At 40.9% G+C, this 21,686-nt stretch overlaps 1 protein-coding gene across 2 annotated transcripts in view; it reads right to left on the bottom strand.

Moving 5' to 3' along the window:
• Window positions 1-55: 55 nt before the first annotated feature.
• UBP1 (upstream binding protein 1 (LBP-1a)) overlaps window positions 56-21,686 on the bottom strand; it is a 33,891-nt gene continuing 12,260 nt past the window's right edge. Inside the window, exons 3-16 of one of the 2 annotated variants that reach the window (XM_006890611.1) lie at window positions 18,686-18,762; window positions 16,033-16,138; window positions 15,481-15,587; window positions 13,355-13,507; window positions 13,144-13,254; window positions 12,630-12,737; window positions 7,435-7,538; window positions 6,575-6,629; window positions 6,263-6,356; window positions 3,460-3,550; window positions 2,722-2,819; window positions 1,469-1,611; window positions 1,011-1,062; window positions 56-93 (exon numbers count right to left, since the gene is read on the bottom strand). In XM_006890611.1, coding sequence (XP_006890673.1) covers window positions 56-93; window positions 1,011-1,062; window positions 1,469-1,611; window positions 2,722-2,819; window positions 3,460-3,550; window positions 6,263-6,356; window positions 6,575-6,629; window positions 7,435-7,538; window positions 12,630-12,737; window positions 13,144-13,254; window positions 13,355-13,507; window positions 15,481-15,587; window positions 16,033-16,138; window positions 18,686-18,762 — 1,337 coding nt within the window. The remainder of the gene's footprint in view (window positions 94-1,010; window positions 1,063-1,468; window positions 1,612-2,721; window positions 2,820-3,459; window positions 3,551-6,262; window positions 6,357-6,574; window positions 6,630-7,434; window positions 7,539-12,629; window positions 12,738-13,143; window positions 13,255-13,354; window positions 13,508-15,480; window positions 15,588-16,032; window positions 16,139-18,685; window positions 18,763-21,686) is intronic. The other variant, XM_006890612.1, reaches the window with a different exon arrangement.

Genomic DNA, 21,686 nt, shown 5'->3' with positions numbered 1-21,686 from the left:
TTCGGTCTTCACACACTTTATTTGGTACTGAATATAGTTCAATCTACATAGGACATCACTTCAAAATTATGTGGACACCATCGCCGTTTTCAACTGCAGAGAAAAGGAAAGACACTGACCACATTTGTCAGCAAGGGATGGGGGGCAATCAATATTCTCCCACCACTCCCTAATCGGGGGAAAACATGTTGCCAGCAAGCTGGAGTCGCCTGACAGCTGAGGTGTGATGGCTTTCCTAAGGAGACTGGCCATCTTCCTCCCTGGACCTTTGGTTAGCACTGCAACTGCCTACAGTCGATGGCAATCAAGTGCTTAGTTCAGGATAGTGTCTAAAACAACCTAAGAAAACGACCTCAGGAACTCAATTTCCTCCACCTTCATCAGACATTTGCTGTCTACTGCTATTACTGAGTGTGGACCTGGTGGTGAGACGCAGAGTGGAGGATGTCAACACTACAAAAGACGTGTACTAACGGATGATTAAAAACAGGAATGTTTTTAAGCCATATTTTCTGGAAAAGACTTTGGAACTACTCCAGGATAAATTCCAAACATCTGAAAGTCAACCCCTCCTTTGCCTTCAGACAACTTCAGTGACCTTCCTGTGCAGTTCCAGCACCATGTCCTGCAGACGTGAACCCAGTGCACTTGCAAGGGAGGGCTCGATATGCCTGCTGACAGCTTTACAGCCTCGACCTTCTGAAGCACTGCGCACTGTCTCATTCCTTTGTGACACTTAAGACCCTTGGTAAACAGGTGTATTTGGTAAGGCAATTTTGATTTACATATTACTTACATAACTAAGGACCTAGGCTTGACCCTAGCAGCTGACAGTATGGTATCCACCACAAGGTGCTCAACAAAACGGGCCGATTTCATACCGTCACCAACAAGGACTGGCTCATTTTCCCTTTTGGCTAATTCTAGCACAATCACTAAAGCCAGCATTTTCAAAAGCAGACACACGACGGTTGCCAATTACAATCCCAGTGTCTGACTCTGCACAGTACCTTTTATTGTGGAGAATAAAAAACAACTCTCATCTTGAAAATTCTGAACCATCTAGAAAGAGAAAGCAAATATATAATTAAAACACAGTTGTCCTGTCGTAACTGCACAGTGGTGGTTAATATTAGTTGTTAAAGGAAAATGCCTTGTCGTCTGTTGCCCTTGCAGAAGTACTTTATGAAAGGCCTGTGCAGTGCGCACCTGCCACGACGAAGTCCATTCATTTCACCACTGCGGCCCTGCGTACCTGTGAATCATCACTAACAAAGTGGTTTCGCAGATGTGCTCTTCTGTTAGTACTTGCCACTTATCACTAAAGGCAGAAATTCGTTAAAACTAACCCCTAACTCGTAGAAAAGGATTTTTGAATATGTGTAAGAGTTTACAGATTTCTTCTCTAGTTCTACAATATTTACAAAAGTATTAACGCCAAGGTAGAGCAGCCAGCCATTCTGCTTACCTGATCACTAACAAGAATGTGAATGCCAGTGGGGCCCTGTCTGTATACGTGGTTAACCTGGTGCGAAGGGATATTAAACACCACCGCGAGCTTTCGGGCCACTTCTGAGGCAACCATTTCTTCCAAATAGATTGCATGATAAACTGAAATGAAAAAACAAGAGCCACACTTTACCAGTAATCTGATTTTGTTTCACCTGATACACAGGGAAGATCACACCTTTCAAATAACATCTTCCCTGTTACTACCCTAAGTTCACCCAACGTATTCTTAAATACTGACTGTGCTGTGCTCACGAATAAAGAACAGGAACTCTGTACTAGGGATTCAGATTTTCTTCATCTGTGCATTCATCTTACTCTTAAGTGACATGGAGTTACAAGTATTCAAGGCTCAATCAGCAGGACAGACTGTAAAGTAGTGGAGATCTTTCCAGAAGTTAGAACTAAAAGATTTCTGACAATAGCTGCACAATCTTGGGAAAAATCTAAGAACAGGAAGCCAGTTGGTTTAAAAAAGGCCCTTGATTTGGTAATCCTACTACTGAGAATTTATTCTGAAAGTAAAAGACCACTCATCCTCTCCCCTCCAAAGGATCAATAAAATTAAATCATGAGACATTTTTCATACCCCTTCTCATTCTTAAAGCACAGCTGCCTTTTTGAGTTCTGTAATCTCTCTCCCTGAAGAGTTCCAACCACACTGCTCTCATCCCTTTCAGAATGTGGTAAAGGAGGATGTTACCATACAAACAAGAAAACCTTTTTAAGCACCATGTGGAAAAGAGGGAAGTGCCAGGATTATTTCTCCTCACCTAGTGATCTATCCCACATGGATGAGGAGAAACCTTTGGCTGAGCAGCTCTCCCACGTGCAGGTGAGAAATAATGTGTGTTTGCCATGACAGCAGACTGCAAACACGAGCCTCCCTGACTGGCCAGCCAGGATGGTGTGGTGGCTCTAGCCTGTGACAATCCACACACGCACCTGCACAACCCCCAAGTCAGTAAAACGGGGTGAGAGATATGTGCCAAGCTGTCACTGACAGCTCATTTCAATAATCTATACTCCTCTCTTTTCTAGGCTAAAAAGCCCGATAGTAGACGGACACTGGCAGCTCCCTCGTCTGCTCTTGTGGTCATACTCTGACAGCAGCAATGGGCAAGTCCCAATGCACCAGGAGTCTCTCCAAGGCCCGCTCAGGTCCTAACCACTTCTCACTGGAGAGGAGGCAAGCTGCCTCTCCATACTCACCATAGGGCGCACTGCCACCGTTCTCCCTACTGCCTGCAGCCTGCGTGCTGCTGGGCTGCTCCTGGCAGACGTAGATGGTTAAGCGGGGCCTGACTGATCTGCAAGGGGAAGATGCCGTCTTAGTCTAGAAAAGTCGCCACATAGCAGATTCACAAGACCAACTATAGGATTCTAGATTTTAATCCCTTAGAATAACTTTACACTGTTATTTAAAATCATTTACTAATACAAAAATAAAACCCACACATTTCACCCCAACTATCACAGGTGGTCTAATCTGAACATCTAGACTCTAAACCACTGAGATGCTGTCAAACTTCAGTTTCAATTCAGCAAAAATTACTGAAGATTCCGTTTTAATGGAACTGACACCACACATAGCAGTAATAATAAAATCATTTTAAAAGTGCTAGCATTTAATTGAAATGGAAGTTTACATTTTAAGTAACGGTTTAGTAGCCACGATCTTGAAAACCACAGATTCTGTATAGTTCACATACATAACCCAGTCGACTTCAAGCCGTGAGCACTGTCCATGTGCATTCTACCCGTCTTAGTCTACCTGTGACCTCAGAGCCTGCATCATATCTGCACCTGGCCTGAGGGTGCACACACAGTAAGTCTCCTTGTGAACGTGCTGCCGGGCCGGGCGTGGAGCAACAGTCAGCCCACACTCCTCATGCAACCAAAGGCACACTGGTCCAAACAAAACTCTTCCTTTCAAATGCAGTGTTTTACCTTGATTTCAGAGAATTATAGAGTCGGATTCCATCAGCGGCGCCACAGATCTGTACTAAATCCTCCTTTGTCAGTTTTAGTAAGTCGGCACCTGGAGAGCAGCAGAAAGGTGGTTCACACAAAAATGAAGAACGAGCTGGCTCTGTATCCACACAGCGAGGGCAATATCCTTTAAAACATCTCTGGTATCCTGAGCACACATCTTGCTGCCTCCATTATGTCAACAGTGGCTCAGAGCAGGTATGCCGTAAATTGAGTTGGCAGGCAGAGCCTACGGGACTATTTTGAAAACAATTTCCAAGTCTGGGGTGGGGCTGTGCATGTCTGCACAAACTTGACTATGACCCCAAGTGATTAAAGTGTTACTTTTTTTTCTTCCCTCAGATTGGTCAATCAATGGAACTTGAAATTCTTGGGGAATTGCCCAAAGTCACACAACTATAGCCTGACTAGACTTCTGTGCACTACAGAATGGAATGAAGAGTCTTTCTTTAACACAACTGTCACAACATCCAGTTTTAATAGGAAAGCAGAGTGGATTCTGGTATACTTTTAACATTTGTCCCATGTGACATAATATCTAGGCTTTGTTTAAAAAAAAAAAAAAGGAGAGGGACACTGACAAAAGACTGGTCATTTCTGCAGGTGAGGAGGCCACACGGAGGTTCATCATATTCATCTGTGTTTTATGTGAGTCCTTCATTTTACTCTTATTGAAGGGGGAGCTCTGGTGGTGTCATCTGGAGCCTGCTGTGATGCTAACCCACAGACCCTGCGTCTCCTGAGGTTCAAAACTACCAGCAGCACAGAGAGAAAAGCTGGGCTCTCTCCTCCACAGGAACTTAAAAGTCTTGGACACTGAGCAGAGTATCGTTGTGGATGGCGGGCAGTGAAAGAAGTACTCACGATGCAGTTTATGCCCTGAGATGAAGGCATCATTTTCATCTTCTCTATGTAATAAGATAGCACGGTTCTCCTTTTGTTTTAAGGGCTTAGATGGAACAGCCTAATCACTGTACTTTGTAGAGATAAAGGCCAGAGAAGCACTCTCCTATGACACATGAACATCATACCTGAGACAAGGAGGAGAGGTTAGCTCTCCTCTCCTTCAGAGGATCCACTAGGCACTCGAAACACATAGGGATATACACCCTTGACCCAGACAAGCCCTCTGAATCTGAGTGCCCACAAGAATCAAAGAATTCTACTTCCCTGTGTCTCCATGGATATAAAAGACCTAGGGAAGCCCACGGGGACCACTGCTCTCCCAACCAGAGCTAGATCTTCCTGTGCCGAACAGGCCTGTAAAATGTTGCCTCGGCCATTTATCCTGTCTAAAACATCCATTACTGTCCTTCCAAACAGATTTTCTATAGCAGTACCTACAGAAGCATGTTTGGCCCTTTTTAAAACAACATCTAAATGGTCTTAGTTTACTATTTAAGAAATATTATGAAATTAACACTTAAGCATCTTCACATCCTGTTATGACAGGGAGCATGCCTGTCCCAAAGAGGAGCTGCTGTTAGGTATCCTGAGTCAGCAGCTGACCCTCCTGCAGGGTTTCAGAGGCTGTAATTCACAACAGGAGACTGTCCACCTTTCTTCTCTCACAGAGCACGTAGTAGAGTCAAACGTCTGCCTTGGGGTTGGCAGCACAACTCCTTACCATTAAGCCTCCAGAGCTCCCTAACCACAGAATACGGCCAAACAATAAAATTAACAAGGTACTAGTACAAAACTAGTGAGAAGGATCTCAAGGCCTTTTGCTAAGTGGAGAAAGCCTGAATCAAATCCCTATGCACATCCAAAAAACTTCAAAAGGGTAAAAAAAGCCACAGACTGGGAAAAAAGTATCTGGTAATGATAAGGGACTTACATCTAGAATTTATAAAATATTAGAGCACAAGAAGATCAAGGTAAACAACCTACCTAAAAAATGGGCACAGGATATGAACAGACACTTCACCAAAGAAGACATTCAAATGGCGAACAAACACATGAAGAAATGTTCAAAATCCCTAGATCTAAGAGATGCAAATCAAAACAACTCTTGAGGTATCACCTCACCCTAGTGAGAGTAGAAAAATTTAACAGAACAGCAAACAACAAATGCTGGCAAGTTTGTGGAGAAACTAGAACCCTTATGCACTGTTAATAGGAGTGTAAAAACGGCGCTTTCTCAAAAAGTTGCAAATAAAAGTATTTGACCCAGCAATTCCATTCCTGGGAATATGCCCTAAAGAAACAAGAACTGCCACCCAAGCATATAGATGCTGACCCATGTCTACTGTGGCTTTGTTCACAATAGAAAAGATTTGGAAACACCGGTGCATTCAAACCATCAGGGACGCAAAACCTTTCAGTGAGCAGTGCAACTCCCTTCAGACTATGCCACCAGAGCGCTCTAATCAAATGGCAGAAAGTAAATTTCTTGGTGTAGTTTTATATAACAATTACAGAAAATCTGGTACTCCCACTGGGAGAAACCAGTGGATACACAAGCTTTTCCAGAGCAGCCTTGCAACTTCCTACAAAATTATTTCAAAATGAAAAATTAATGAGAATGGAGTTAGAGCTATGTACACACACAAATGAGTACAGATAAATCTGGTGAAATCTGTAATGTTCCTATGTCAGTGCCTTCATTTGGACGATACGAGAGTTCGTGTAGGGAAAGCAGGCCAGGAACAAAGGGCCTCCTTGTGTATTTTTTGTGTAACTTCTTGTCAGCTTGTATTTCAGAGTCAAAATGTTTTATCTGAAAGTTATGAAAAGCACAGAAGTAAGCAAGCAAATGTACCTGAAAAGTTGGAGAACAGTCTTGTGTAGGAAGAGAACCGGTTTTTAAGCAGCCATTGCTGGGTTTCCTGGATTGTGGCTGAAGGCTGAAGTTGCTATTAACAAAAAAACTGAGTGTAAACAAATTCTCAAACTGCCAAAAAGTAGCCCTAAGTATCTCACATGTTACAAAGAGCATGTAAACACAACACAGAAACCATCTAGTTCTAAAATGGGGAGTAAAAAAAAATTTAAAAATGCAAGCACATGGGCAGGACCTCCCCGTGACCCTGTGCGGCCCTACAAGCTCGGGGGGAAGGGGGAGGACACTTACTTCACTGGAGGCCTGTGAGACGCCATCTCCCTGATGATTTGGAGAAGAGGAATTGCTGAGAAGGAAGAAAAAAGTATTTTTAAAAATCAAGAGATAAAAGACCATTAAACTATGTGAATGGGATGAACTAGAGAACAGAAGTCTGCACAGTAGGCACTCCTGGTCACAGTCAACACAAAGAGGTGCTGGAGACGCGGAGAGGCCTACGCTGCGCCTGTCCGGCTCTGCCATCTGTCCAGGAGGAAACTCCTCTGGCTGGAGAAATCTAATCAGATAAACAACTAAAAAAAAGGTAAAACCCCACAAAGTTTTTTAAAAAATCAAAATAACCAAACAAAATATCAAACCCTACTTTAGTAATAAACTTTTAAGAATCATTACATGTCAGTCTATTACCTAAATACGAAGTAGTTATCATTGATTAATATACATATCCATAATTACAGAAAATAAAGTTCACAAGAACAAAAGATACTAATTTCTCCTACAATTCTTGTGTTTTTAAATCAGAGTGCTATCTCCTAGGGGCACACTGGCAACTCAATTCCTTAGGTTTCTGGGGTGCGGACTGCCCTTCTCTATCTGTGAGCCCATTAATGCTATTCTTACACAAATATCTACATGTTGGCTCTATATTCAAAACATGCCCCGTCTTCTACAATTTCCACAGTTGGTCACATGAGGCTAGAAGCACAAAAGTCGGCAGGTAAAGACCAGATAATGATTTTTCTCTGACACTGAGGTACAGAACTGTTCTCGTTACTTACATGCTTCAACAATACCAAAAAAGAGGCTGTGGAAATGGAGAGACTCATGAGACTCAGCACACCTTAGCTTACACAATCCCACACAACAGGTACCTGTCTGGGACACTGCAGGTGCTCTGCGGGGGTGAGGTGAACGTGGGCGCCGCGGAGGGGCTGTTATTCACATAGGCTGTGGGGGTGTCTGGCCATGGAGAACACTAAGGACAAAACAAAAAGAAATCAACGCTGGGCTTTTCAAGAAGGTGAACAGATAACTTCTGTTATTTATCTCTAGTCTGGCCAAATGCAAAATTACATAATTCAAGATACTGGACACTCATCAAGCAACCTCACAGAAACATAGCAAACTGACTTCTGTGTGGCAAAGAAAAGTTTACCTGCTGTGTGCAGCTAGATACTGATTAATCTTAGGAGACCTGAAGTGGTAATAGCAGTAAAAATTTATAAAGACGTTTTAAGGATATGCTTTTGTACAATCTGTTTCAAAGACTTTCACCTCCCTCTTGACTAGGATTTCAGCCTCCCTAACCCCCCACCCCCGAGGTATCTATCAAGATTTAAGAGGAACAGAGACAGGAGAATCATAAGCAACACTGGAAAGGCAGTGGTTCTGCCCTGCCTATCACCCCCTTCTCCTCCCCCACACCCGACTCCCCCACTTGCATCCCAAGATGAGGAATCCCCAAGGAATGCCAAACACCCAGATGTGTGAAAAATGCAGAATAGTGTTCGCTGCTGTCTGTCTAGGCTAGGAGGGGACATGGTGAACTCAAGTATTTGTTCAGCTCAAAGTACTATTCTTAGCAGGCTTGGAGTAAAGTCACACTGACTGTTAGGAAAGATGAGAGCGAACATCAAAAGCACAGTGAGCAGCCAGGGTGGTCTCCAAAGCAGTCTAAGCCCCCCTAGGCAGGGACCCCACCCAACAGACACTAGGTTAAAATTGTTCTGAGAAGGCTCTCCGTTCCCAAGATCTGCTTTCATAATCACCCTTCCCTCAGTCAATACAAGAAAGTCACCCCCTCTCTCACTATACCTCAGAGTGTAACACTTCCAAAGCCAAGCACAAGAGCACTCGAAGACCCTGAGAATATAATCCAGGACTCTAGAGACTGCAAAGAAGAAAATGCCAACCAAGTGGGTTTCAGTTTTTTCTTGCTTTCAACACAACTCAAAGAGGACTGAACTGATCTATCAGCTGGCACACTGTCTACTAGACTGTTAAAACAGATGCCAGGGTTTTGTCAGATAACGCAAAAGGAGTTCAACATGTGAACAATAATGCTGAAAGAGGTTTTCTGCTTATAAAAACCAGGTTTTCTCACATCTATATAAAAAAAATCAAAAGCCTGTGATTTTCTACCATGTCTCATTTAAGATATATTTCTAGTAATATTTCAATTTTTATAATAATCATTCTTCAAAATTTTCATAATTTTGTCTTTGATAAATTGGTACTAAAAATACTAAGTTTTAAATGTCTCAACTCAGTTATGAGCAATACATTCACAGAATTTTTAAATCTTTTATATAAGTTGGCTATAAAGTATTAGGGTGGTCTTTCAATCATAAAAATATGGCGTATGAGTTTAAAATTATTTGAGGTGAGTGCAACAGAAATGATATCATAACCAAAAAGCCAAAGAGAACTTCATATTATTAAGGAACTCAAGTGTACACTTTTAAATGAATGATAAACCAAAACTAAACCCACGGCCACCAAGTCCATCTAAACTGATGACGGCCACTGGATTCCGAGGCTGGCGCTCCCCACACTGTTCTTTAGAGCTCGGCCGATGGGTTGTAAACTGCCAACCTTTTGCTTAACGGTCCCACCAGTATAGCACTACAGGCCTGAGGCTCCACACTGCCGCTGCTCAATCAGAACCTGCCCCAGCGGGTTTTGGGAGGCTGTAGACGGCACAGGAGGAGAGTCCATTCTGCCACAGAGGCGGCTGGTAGATTTGAACTGCCAGAGGCACCACCTATGGTTTAGCAGAGCTTAAACGCATCATGGTGGGTGTCAAATTGCTATTTAAATTCCACAGAACAAACTTTAAAAACTGATGTCATTGTTTAATAGATAATGTAAATACAAGTTCAATATGCCAAGAAAATGCCACAGCTTTAACAACTATTTAAACTGATGATGAAAACTGTCCGATGAAGATGTCATGACAAAGAGTGAAGGAGCCAACAAGCTGCAATCACATCTCTCTGGTCTAAGGACCACCCTTGTCTGACACTCACCCAAGTTATGGACACAAGGAAAACAGAATACTGAAGCATGTATCCTCTCAGAAATGGGATAAAAATAATTACAGACTTTGTTCCAATTAAATGCAAAGGGGAGAGGGGGGAAAGCCATCTGGCTAGACAGCACTGCTGGACATACCACTTAACACGAGAGGTCAAGGTTATACCAACTGATGTCCACACAACACCCTTCTTTTAAAAACTAAGGCCCTTTGGTTTTCTTTCCACCTTGCTAAGTGGGTCCTTACCCTTCCTTTCAGCTTATGTGGGCTGAGGCCTAGGACTCACTAGGCCAGCTGGCAAATTTAGTCAATTACAGCAACACCAAGGAGGGGCACAGTCTGGTGTCACAGTGGTTAAAGCACTCACTGCTAACCAAAAGGCCCGCTCAAACCCACCATCTCCATAACAGAAGTGGAGACTGCAGCCTGCAGAACCCCATAGGGCAGATCCGCCCTGTCCTGTGGAACTCTAGTGGCTTAGTTGTAAAGAACTGTGCTGCCAACTCAAAGGTACAAAGGCTGAATCCAACAGCTGCTCCATGGGAGAAAGATGAGCAATCTCCTCCCATGTGATTTACAGCTTCTGAAAACCCACTAGAGGGTCAGCTATGGGTCACTTCTGATTCAACGGTACACCACCACCACCATGCTGTCCTCCAGGGTATGTCAAAATCAACTTGACAGCCATGGGGATGGACAGTGTGACACATCCACAGTAACTCGGCTACCATGAAGTTTCCTTCTAACTCCTGCCCAGACTCAAAGCAGTAAAACAGCAAAATCCTATCTAAGTTACATAAGCCTTTTTTAATACTACAAATATCAAGTCTCTTTAAATTTGCTTTGGTAATTACCGCCAGCTACTTAATTGAGGAAATGAAACGATCAAAAGGCTGCTTTTTACCTTTTGCTAAATAAATATGATCTGCAATTCACTGAGCCCTGGAAACCTAATCATCTTTAATGAAAACTGGTCCCAACAGAGGCGTCTCCTTTTAGACACACTTGATTCTCACTGCGTCCTATTTTTACAGGTTTCTTTTACAGTCTCAGCTTAAGGAGAAAAGCACAGCAGGAACTTGGCAGGGTCTATTTTATCCCGTCCACTCCCTTCCTTGTCTTTTAAAGTCTGCAGTGGGGCAGTGCCTGGTGCCCTTAGAAACTACCTTGAATGCAGGAGGCTCTACTGGTCCGTTCTGGGTGCCGTTTTTTTTAGGCAGTGCTGACCACCTCAGGCAGACGCAGTCGGCAGTCCTGATCCGAGTCAATAAACACAGCTAAGCGGCAGAGCTCAAGAGACTTAGAAAGGGGTTTGCTGTTTATCGTCTCCTGGGATCCAAACAGGCGTGACTCTAGTCAATGTGAGGCCACCGCACACAGTGTCATTTTTAGGCTTCAATGTAAAGGTTTTAAATCTGGGTATCATTTTTTACCAAAAGTCAACTTCAAGCACGCAATAATGGTAAGGAAGCTGGCCTTCTGAAGGCCAGCGAAGAACTAGCCAAAGACAGGAAGTGCTACTGGCTTTCTTTTCAAGGGATTAAGTCATATGTCACTTTCTTAAAAACAGGTTTCCAAGATGAATTCCATCTACGTTTACAAGCATCTCGACCAAACTAACGATTGCCAAGGACAGCAAGCAACACAGTAGAAGATGTGAAATCCCAAGCTAGTAAGCTTTCAGAGTGAAGAATCATTGAAAACTTACCACCACCAACTTTACTATCTTCAGGTTAGTTTTAGACTGTATTTATGCATCACAAGAACCCATATTTAAAAAAAAAAAAAATTTAAAAAAATCGTTAAATAGCTTCTAACAGGAAGGAAAAGTGATTGGAGTTACTAAGATCTACCCAAAAGTTTTACTGAGAATCACTTGTGAATCTTAGGCTAAAAAATCAGGAGTAGAAATACAAAATTGGGGAGGTGTGTGTTTGGCAAAGTACACAGAGCTGTTCCAAGTCTTTGACTTGAAGCAGCAGTCCAATAAAAGAAAATATTCCTGGTGTGCTCCTCTTTCACACCAACAGGGGCACACTTACTGCATGCATAAGTATATAAAACAATTGCACCACTTTAATTCTACAGTGAGGCACTTGTGATTGCGGCTTTCACAGTCCACAGGTAATCACGGAATTTATGTATGAAAATTAAAAAAAATTTTTTTCATCTTTATATGCAAACTACAATGCTTAATAGTGCTGCCAGTAACACACAGGATGACAGCTATCTGTGATTTCTTTTTAATGTGTTTACATTTCTTGATATGTAACTGACCTAAGTTAACCTGATTAGATCATCTTTTGAGGATTGTTAGAGAGTCCTGCCATAAAAATTAAGATGTGCTATGATCATTCTAAGAAAATGCCCCATCAACCAAGCCCTCTGGGCACATGGTGACTGCCATCAGGTTTGAGCACAGCACTGGCTTGAAAGACGAAGGCACAGGGCGGAAGACGTAGGAAACACGAATGCAATCAAAGACTGTTCACTGATCTGCCAAACAGGCTTTTAAAAGCAAAACACACACACTTAAACATGCAGGAAAATGTGGCATAAACTATTACTGGGTATGTTAATATCAAACTTGTCAAATCAAAGTGTGAATGGAATCTTATCAATTATACACATGAGAAAGCACCATCTTTTTTAACTACACAAAAATTGTAGCTGTTTTACTAAAGAAAGTCTTTTCAGGTGTAACTTTAGTGTTCCTGGGGGCGTGGGTGTGGGGTGTGAGCAGGAGGAAGGGAAGACAGGGAGGACACAAGGAGGGAACACAGATCTAAGAGTGCTTTTTTTCCTTCCCTCCAAAGCCACCCAATATGGTCAACACTATTTGTGCTTTGTTTGAAAGTGTTAGATTTAGGAAATTTTCCTCAGTGAGGAACAAAAAGAAAGCAGTGGGTCTAAACAAAAGCAAATTAAATTAAGACAAGGACATCAAGAACAATTTTGGCTTTACTTTTCAGTGGAAGTTGGTCCTATATCTAACACTGCACAATGAAGAGAGAAGCAGAAGCCCCTTACACTGCCTCGCTTTGCCAGAGAATCACCGTAGTCTGCTGGCAAAGTCCGCTTGCTGGACTTTTTCTGCTCATGTTCAACTGCATCTTCAATTATAGGCTCAAGCCTCATCTGGACAAACACCAAAGATTGGGATCAATGTCTTTTCATTACACAAAGAAAGATCTAATACCCTGTCTCTGTAGCCAATCAAACAAATGTATGACTAGCAGGAGTCAAAGGGAAAGAAACCCCAGCAGTGGCAAACTTGGACATTCTAGGTCCCGACTTAGTATCTTAAAAATGATTTAGGTCTGTTTCTGAGACCCATTTGGGATTTCAGCATCTTCATTCCCACCCAAAAGACCAATCTACTAAAACCCCAAATTTATGATTCCCCCCCAAAATGTCATAAAACCCATTATGCCAATCTCCCCACCCATTCTTCCCTCCCCCCTGAGGTGACTCGCATCCTCTAGGTTCCTGCCAATATGCAAACCTTTGCTTCTCTTTCAACCCAAGGCACCGCCCGCCGTACCTCGGTGAGGATCGTGGTGTCATAGGACGGCTGGTACTTCTCCTTCTCGTGGGCAGTTCTCTTCTCCATTTTCTCTCGGTCTGTCTTTTGTTTCCTGTCTGCTCCTTTAGGCTTAAAAGAAAACACATTATTTCATCAACTGGCTGAAAATAGCAAACAGATTTGTAAGTGAAATAAAGTCTCAGTAACTAAAGGCAGGTTTCTCTCTTACCTTAAATACTTTGATTTGGCAACTAGCTGAATGGAGATGGTCTGTGTATTCCCCATTCTCATTCTGCTTAAAAGTGTCAACCTGGATCCTAAAAGGCACTCCTTTTTCACCTCCATGCTTCCTCGGAGTGAATTCTGTGCTGATACAGTGCACCTAGAAAACAATTCAAACTGACATGGATTCAAAGTATACTGCTCACATGCTATCATGCATAGCGGCCCCTCTAGAAAGTCCTGCACCGGTATCAAGTCAAGATCCTTTAAAATGAACTCCCAAAGATTAGCTAAGTATCTCCCTACAATCTGTTGTGGGTTGGTTTGTTTGGTTTTTTTCCTTTCCAGAATCTTGACAGTTTGGTGTGTTTTGTTTTTTTAAGCACAAAAAAAACCTCTACAGCCTGGCACTTGGCTTGGTAACTCCTCTACTGGCCATTTGGGCTCCGGGTTCCTAAGAAAAAGGTGAGAGTCATCCAAGCACATTAACAGCACTCCTGCCTCAGGGACTCTGTGGACCAGACACTTGGGAGGCACATGGTTTGTTTCCTTAACAATGATACTGGGCCTTGAGGTCTGACTTTTCAAACTTCCTGGTCCTCTCTATCTTGGACTTCACTAGGTGTATGAGATCAGCCAGGAAGTGAGTAGGACTCTGTGAATTATTTCTAATGTATAGATTTCCTTTCAAATTCTATGTACCAATGCAATGATAAGCTATCCTATTATACACTGTGATGTTTTGTCTGTTATTTCTATATCCCACTTTACTCATCCTATCCATGTTACTCAAGATCCTGGATACACTACTCATCTTCTGTCACTTCCATCTCCTCTTACACTTACCATTAAAGTAACAGTCTTAGTACAGACTACCAAACTTTACTAATTCTGCCTGCTACACAGTCCCTCTTCTAGCAATCCCATATAATAATGCCAGCCTCTACAATAAGACTGTGTACAACTTAAAACCATGATTCTTAGTTGATGGGGAATATTGCTGATAAACTGCCAAAGTATAAAATACACTAAAAATACTTTTCTAATTCAAGCAAGCCCTAGCCCACTCAGCCAGCCGGCTCTGCTTGCCCATAAAGAAGGCCTGCTCAGCAGTATTAATGCCATCACTTACAAATCTGAACCCATGAGACAGAAAATCACGGTCATTTTGTTTTCTTTTCAGGTAGATCAGTACTATGCTTAAATACTGGCTACAGATACCAAACGGGTAAAATGATGGATCTAGAATTTAAAGTATTTAAAAAACAATTAGAGCATAAACTATTGTCTTCTGAAGCCAGGTGAAGAGTACACAGAATATGTATTATTAATTTGCTGTTTTTTCTGGGTTTGAAAATTTCACTATTAAATAGTTTTCAAAAGAAGTTAAGAATTTCAAAACCATAATCTTTCTAAAAGGGTAGCATTTGTTCATTAAAAACGGAAATTATTGTGGTAAAAAAACTGAATGATGACTGATTTTTTTTTTTGATGACTGATTTTTTTAAACAAAATTTTAGTGTTATTTTTTTTAAAAGCCCAAAATATTTTACAATAAGCATTTAAAAGAAATTACACCCACTCCTCAATTATCAGTTGTCTGTCTCGTATGACATTTTACACTTAGAATGATAGTGAAAAAAGAAAAAGAAAAGCTGAAAAATCTGTCACGAATTGATGATAGGCGTCTTGTACAGGCATATGCATAATGAACACTGAGGTGCAAGAAGAGATCACCACTGACTGTTTGCAGTATTACAAATCAACTTGTGGACACCACAGTGGATTCATTCAGTCCACCCACAGACAGCGCCTGTCTGGTGGTTCACATCCACCAGTGGTCCCCTTGGGAGAAAGATGGGCCATGACCTCCCATATGATGGAGGGCCAGTTATGTGCTGGTTCTGTGTTGACAACAGTGCAATCAGAGAGGAGAGAGAGGAATGAGAGAAGAGAGCAAGCTGGCAGTTATGGAACGTAGTTATCCTCGGCTTTGCTATGAGGTCTTCTAATTTCCGCATAATGACTTGGTTGTAAGTGAAACACGGATATGTTACAAACAATTCCATCTCACCCATGACCTTCTGCATGATTAGGTTAATAAGATGCTTTAAATAATGTAAATGTCCAAACCTGAATGAAAGCAGATGTGCGTTTTGCAGGGTCCCAAAGAAATTCAACTGCGTTTAACTGGCTTGGGTTTGTCCTTGTGTCAATTATCCCCACAGACATTGGTATATCTAAGTTTAAAGAAAGTTACATTAAAATTCAAAACATTAAAATAAAATTTAAAACTTAGCTTTTACTGGAATATATTCCCATAAAGTGATTGCAGTCCAGGCAGAGCCTTTACATCAATGTTCTTCAAAATCAACTTCCTCACTATCACAACTCATCTATTTGGTATCAGTTTCTCCTACCATAGTTACATTTAGTTTAAACATGTGCCAAATAATGACAATTGAAGTAAATTATTTCAAATTATTAAGTTAAAAACAACTTCACTTTTAACTACAAAACAGTTCAAGTCACAGGCTATAATAATACAAATGCTCCACACAGTAACACATAATGCCTGCACTGTGGGGAAGGGGCCGGGGGAGAGGAGCCAGCGCTATGGGGACGGGGTTGGGGGAGAGAAGTGAAATGACTGTCCTCATCACTCCACAGTCTTATGGCTTATACCCAAATCAAGAAGTCTGTCTCCCGGACGGTTCCATTTCCAGCCTTCCAGTTGCTGATGTTCTGTATATTGTAACCGTCTATCATGGAATACAACTCTTATGATGCTCTAGAAACAAGTAGAAAAAGGAGGACTTTGAAAACTTCTCAAGCTAATAATAATAATAATAAAAAATTCAATAATGCATTAATCTATAATAAAATAGCCTACAGAGTTTGCTTTAAATATTTCATAATGCAACTTTGTTATCTAGAATACTAGAATGCTTCGCTTAAAAGTACAATTATATAATTCAAAAAATTTAAACTAAAAAATAAAAAGTACAAGTAGCTATTATAAAAAGGAAAGGTTTATCAATTGTGGTAGTTAACAGGGAGGGAAAAGGAGAGAAAGGGGTATAAACTTATGGAATAAATCAGTAAACTGGGTAAAGAGGTCATACATAATGAAGGCTGATTAAACACTGTATTTAATTGATGATAATGTTATAAAACAAACTATGAATGTATGATTTGTAAGCCTTCACTCAAATAAAAAATAATAAAAAGAACCCCCACACCTGCCACAAGGTATATGAATCAAAGACAATGTATATGAGTAAAATATAAATGAAAGGATGCCAACTAATACAATAAAGAAGACAAAATAGTGACATAAAAAAGGCACAAATGAAATGGATACCTAAGAGGAATTTGGTGTTACAAGTAAAAAATTTTAAGTCTATCCTCACAAAAATAACTGGCAAAGAATTCTATTTTGCCCATAAAAGCAGTAAGCAAACAGTATTCTTTATTGTTATACTGAAAATGCAAAGTATACACAGGAATTATTAAAATGTAAAAGCAGTATGATCAGAGACAGACAAAAACCCAAGTCCAAAACAACAACAACAACAAAAGAAGTTAAAAAAAAAACCAAACAAACCCAAAAAACCCCCCAAGTCCAAAGCCCAAATTTAGTGGTTTAAAAATAATTAAACAACTAATGCACTGTCACCAGGTGGGAAACAACTCACAGCTGACTCCCCAGTGGTTTTACAGAGGCTGAAAATCAAAGGGTAGGAGACTGCTCATCATTCTCTCACAGAGCAGCTGGTAGATTCAAAAGCCCATGCTGTGCGGGCTTTTGAATCCACTGGAATTCATCAGTTAAATGGGGGAAACTAGGCTGAGTGAAATAAAGCACAAAAGCTACAAATTATGATTCCATTTATGACCCTAGCAGTCAAATTACAAATATCCTCACATTCTTCCAAAAACAAAAACTTTTATGTAAAATGCAATCTCAACTATTAAAATCAGCAACTATGGTTAACAGAAGTATCAGGAGTGTCCATGCAGAGCACACATAAATCTCATCCAAGCATTCAAGCTCCTAAGGAAGGCCTTAACTTGAACCCACAATCTCTTGGCCAAGCCTCTGCTCTCCTTCCTCCACCTCTCAAAGGCCATGCCAACTACTATTTCATTCAGAAAGGGCAAAAGACAATCAAAATACATCCAGGTACCAGATTTGTACTAGTTCTGAATTCAAGCAAGAGGTGTATTTCCAATAGCCTACTGTCTGGTTTGAACACAGCAGGGAGGTTGGGTGGTGGAGAGGTAATGAACTTGTGCTGCCAAACTGAAACTGTGGTTCAAACCCATCAGCTACTTCACAGGAAAAATATATGCCATCTTCCCCTGTGAGATTTACCCCCTCTGAAAACCTGTGGGAGGTGGGGGTCAGCTATGGGCTGGTTCCAACTTAAAGGCACTCAACAACTACGTTAGCAGTTCTGCCACCTCCTCTGAAATGCAGTAAAAAATAGTATTTGGAAGGAAATCGCTTCAAAGAAAAAAACTTATTGTTAGATATGTTGTTATATGTCATCAAGTCACCTGCTTATCACAGCCACCTTATGTACAAGAATTCTGCACCCTGCCCTGCCCTGCGCCAGTCTCACTCAACACATCCACCCTCACTACAGCAGTTACCCTGGCAATCCATCTAATCCAGAGTCTTCCTCTCCTGCACTACCCTCCACCCTTCTGAACAAGATATCCTTATCCAAGGTCCCTGCTGCCCATGTCCTCAAGGAACGTGTTAGACATTGGTTATTGTAAAACAAAAAAAGGAGGCCAACCCTCATCATCCCCACCCACACCCACTCTGCAGAAGTCCAAGTTCAACTTTTCATAGGCTTGGGGGCTTCCTGCCCACAGCAGAAATGGGAAATGCAATACCTCAAGAGGCTATGAGACCTCTGGGTACTGGGAACATCCTCAGAAAACATCACTTAGCCTGTACTACACTGACAGTGCCTGCACCCAAACAGCTCGGGCATCTATCCTCTGCTCCAAGGCCACTTTTCCCATGCTTCCCCTAAAGGGGCAGATCCACGAGAGGGAGGCAGGATCCGATTCTCTCCCTGTACAGGTCTCCGTGTGCCTCTCTGCAGGAGGACGGAGGATCAGAAGTGTGGGTCTACTCTTGCCTTGGCAACACTTTACCCCATGAAGTTTCCTCTCTCCTCCAATAACCCTCTTCCATGCATTTTACCCTGCAATGCTGTGGAGTTTATAACAAACTATAAAAATTTTTTAAGAGGACAGAGGACATACTGTATACAAACTCCTGCAGCATCTGTTAGGAATGAAAAGAAATTATCCTTACCTTTACCAATTTTCCACTAATCTCAGGCATATCTCCCATTTTCCGATTATCCAGCATTCGAATTTCATAAGATTGACCTATTAAAAAATTGTGCATTAAAAATGATCTATAGAAAGGGCATAATTTTACCATAAATCAGGCTGGTAACCAAAAGGCTAGAAATGAAAATCCATGAGCTGATTTACCAGAGAAGGACAGCTTCTTACTGTAAGATTTACAGCCTTGGAAATCAGATTGGGGGGGGGGGGGTTTCTATGAATTAGAATTAAGTGGTCAGCAGTGAGGTGTTTTGGGGGGAGACATGTCCCATAATGGCATCAGATGTGACTGGCTTTCTGACAATGGCATTCTGACTATATGGCCTTTTCCAACTTGCATCTTCCACTTAGCATGATGCTGTTAATATTGTAGCATCTCTCTATACTTCTTTCATTGCTGAATTATAGTACTTCATTGTAGAGTTAGAATACATTATGTTTATAATTTTTTATCATTATCATAACTTACATTATTTGTGTTTATTCACCAGCTGATATGTATTTGGGATTGCAGTGCAGTTTTTTTTACCACTAGGACATCTGAACTCCCTAGGATATTTGGGATGTTTCCATTTTATGGTTTTTATAACTAATGATGCTAAGTGACATTTGTATAAAAGTTTTTTGTGGTGACCAAAGCCAATTTTTAGTGCCTTGTACACAATGGACAGCATGTAACATTTTGCTATTGCTCAATTAGTGTTCTTAAGAGAACACACACATGCAAGTGGCCAAACAGTACACGGATTCTGGAGATAACTGGCTATTGCTGCTGTTAGGTGCCATCAACTCCACATCATAGGGACTCTATGGATAAGATTGAAACCTTGCTCTATCATGTACAATATTCACAATCTCCAACATGGTCAAGGGATAGTGTTACAATCCATCTTGTAAGCATACTCTTTTCTTTCTCTGATCATCCACCTTTCCTAGCGTGTTCTTTTCCAAGGACAGGTTCCTCCTGACAGCATCAGGAAATGATGTGTGACAAAGTTTCAGCAGCAGCCTTATTTCTACGGAGGCCACGGGCTGCACTTCATGACAGATTTCACTATTTTGGCAGTGTATAGTATATTCATTATTCTTTGCCAGTGCCACAATTCAAAGCATCAATTCCTCTTATCTTCCTTATTCTGTGTACAACTTTCAGATGCATACAAAGCAACTTAAAAACTCTGGGTTGGATTAGGTATAACACAGTCTTTAAATTAGTATCTTCGTTTTTTAGAACTTTAAAGAGGTCCCTCACAATAAATTTTTTCCAATGTAACATGTTTTGATCTCATAAATGCTGCCACTAACTACTGTTGTTAGGTGCCACTGAGTTGACTACAATTCATAGAGAATCTATGAAGAGATCTAAACCTTACCTTATCTGGTACCATCTTCACCACCTCTGATATGCTTGAGCCCACTGTCACATTACTGTGTCAATCTATCCTGCTGAGGGTCCTTCTTCTTGTTCTTTGACCCTCCACCTTTCCCAACATGATGTTTTTTTCCAAGGACTGGCACTTCCTAACACTGGCTTGGATCATATGTACCTTAGTCTAAACTGGCACCTTTGCTCTTCAACACTTTGGAGAGGTCCTTAACAGATTTTCCCAAAGCAACATGTCTTTGCTTTTTGTAATTTTTTTTTTTTTTCCCCATTTTTATTTTATTATTTTGTGTGTGTCTGTACCGTCAAATTGGATCTGACTGGTACAGGTTGAGATTGCCCCTCCTTCTCCAGCAGAGCATTTGGTGGATTCGAACCACCTATCTCTGGGATTGCAGTGCAGCTTCTTGCCACTAAGCCACCAGAGTTCCCCTGCAACACGTCTTTTGACTTACTGACAGCTATTACTATAAATGTGGATTGTGGATCCAAGGAAAATTAAATTGATGAAAATCTTTTCCCAATCTATCAAGATGCTGTTAAAAGGTTACATTTCCTTAAAAGAGGAAAAAGTACCGTTTGATCCAACTATTGCATTACTCTAAAAAAATAGGAAGTCCAAAGCCAATATATGCACATCCATGTTTACTGCAGCATTATTCACAATAGCAAAGAGACAGGAACAACCCAAGTGTCCCTTAATGAATGAATGAGCAGGGAAAAAACTATTTGTACATTCATACAATGGAATACCATGCAATGATAAAAAAAATAATTTGTCAAACACTATACAACAAAATGAATTTAGAGGATATTATGCTGAGTGAAGAGAGTCAGTCACAAAGAAGACACCGTAGAAGACCATGACTATAAAAGCCTAGGGAAAGGTTTACCTACAGAGAATCATTCTAGTATGGGTACTGGAGCAGAGAAAAGAAAGAAAAGCAGGGTATTACAGATTGAATGAATGATCAAGGGGAAAAACCCAAAACATACAGATGCAGGGAAATAAACTGTGGCCAAAAATTCGTAATATATTTAAAAAGTCCAAAACGATATTAAAATTATGTGTGATTAACATCTAAAAATGAAAATATAATTTGGCATGCAGAATGTGAGTAAACATTAGTCCTTCAGGTATCACATGCAACTGAGGTTCTTAAGATGTAACTTCTATCTTGTTCATATTTCCATGTGACACACAGAAAATATACACATGGTTATGCATCACAGGGTCAAGGTAAAAGTAAAGACTATCAAAATACAAGAATATCACGCTATGGTAGATGAAGGAAAGTAAGTATATGGAGTTTATTATTAAGGAACATTTCTCACTCAACAGTTTGACTATTAGATTAGAACAACTTTATGGAAAGAAATTTTTTTTAACTTATTGGTAGGGGGAGGGGAGATGCAAAAAGCACATGCACTATGAATTGTTCTCCTTAATTTCATCATTTCCACACATTTTATGTTTTGGTACACTGAATGCAAAACACACAGTAAACCAAAATTAAGCAAGCTGGAAGGTATCTGCAGTGTATTTAACAATGGGTCTAAGTTCAGAGCAGTAAAAAGA

Source organism: Elephantulus edwardii, unplaced genomic scaffold (assembly GCF_000299155.1).
Source record: "Elephantulus edwardii isolate Elephantulus edwardi_28Jun2011 unplaced genomic scaffold, EleEdw1.0 scaffold00091, whole genome shotgun sequence".
Taxonomy (NCBI): Eukaryota; Metazoa; Chordata; class Mammalia; order Macroscelidea; family Macroscelididae; genus Elephantulus; species Elephantulus edwardii.
This window is presented reverse-complemented; position numbering and strand designations above follow the sequence as displayed.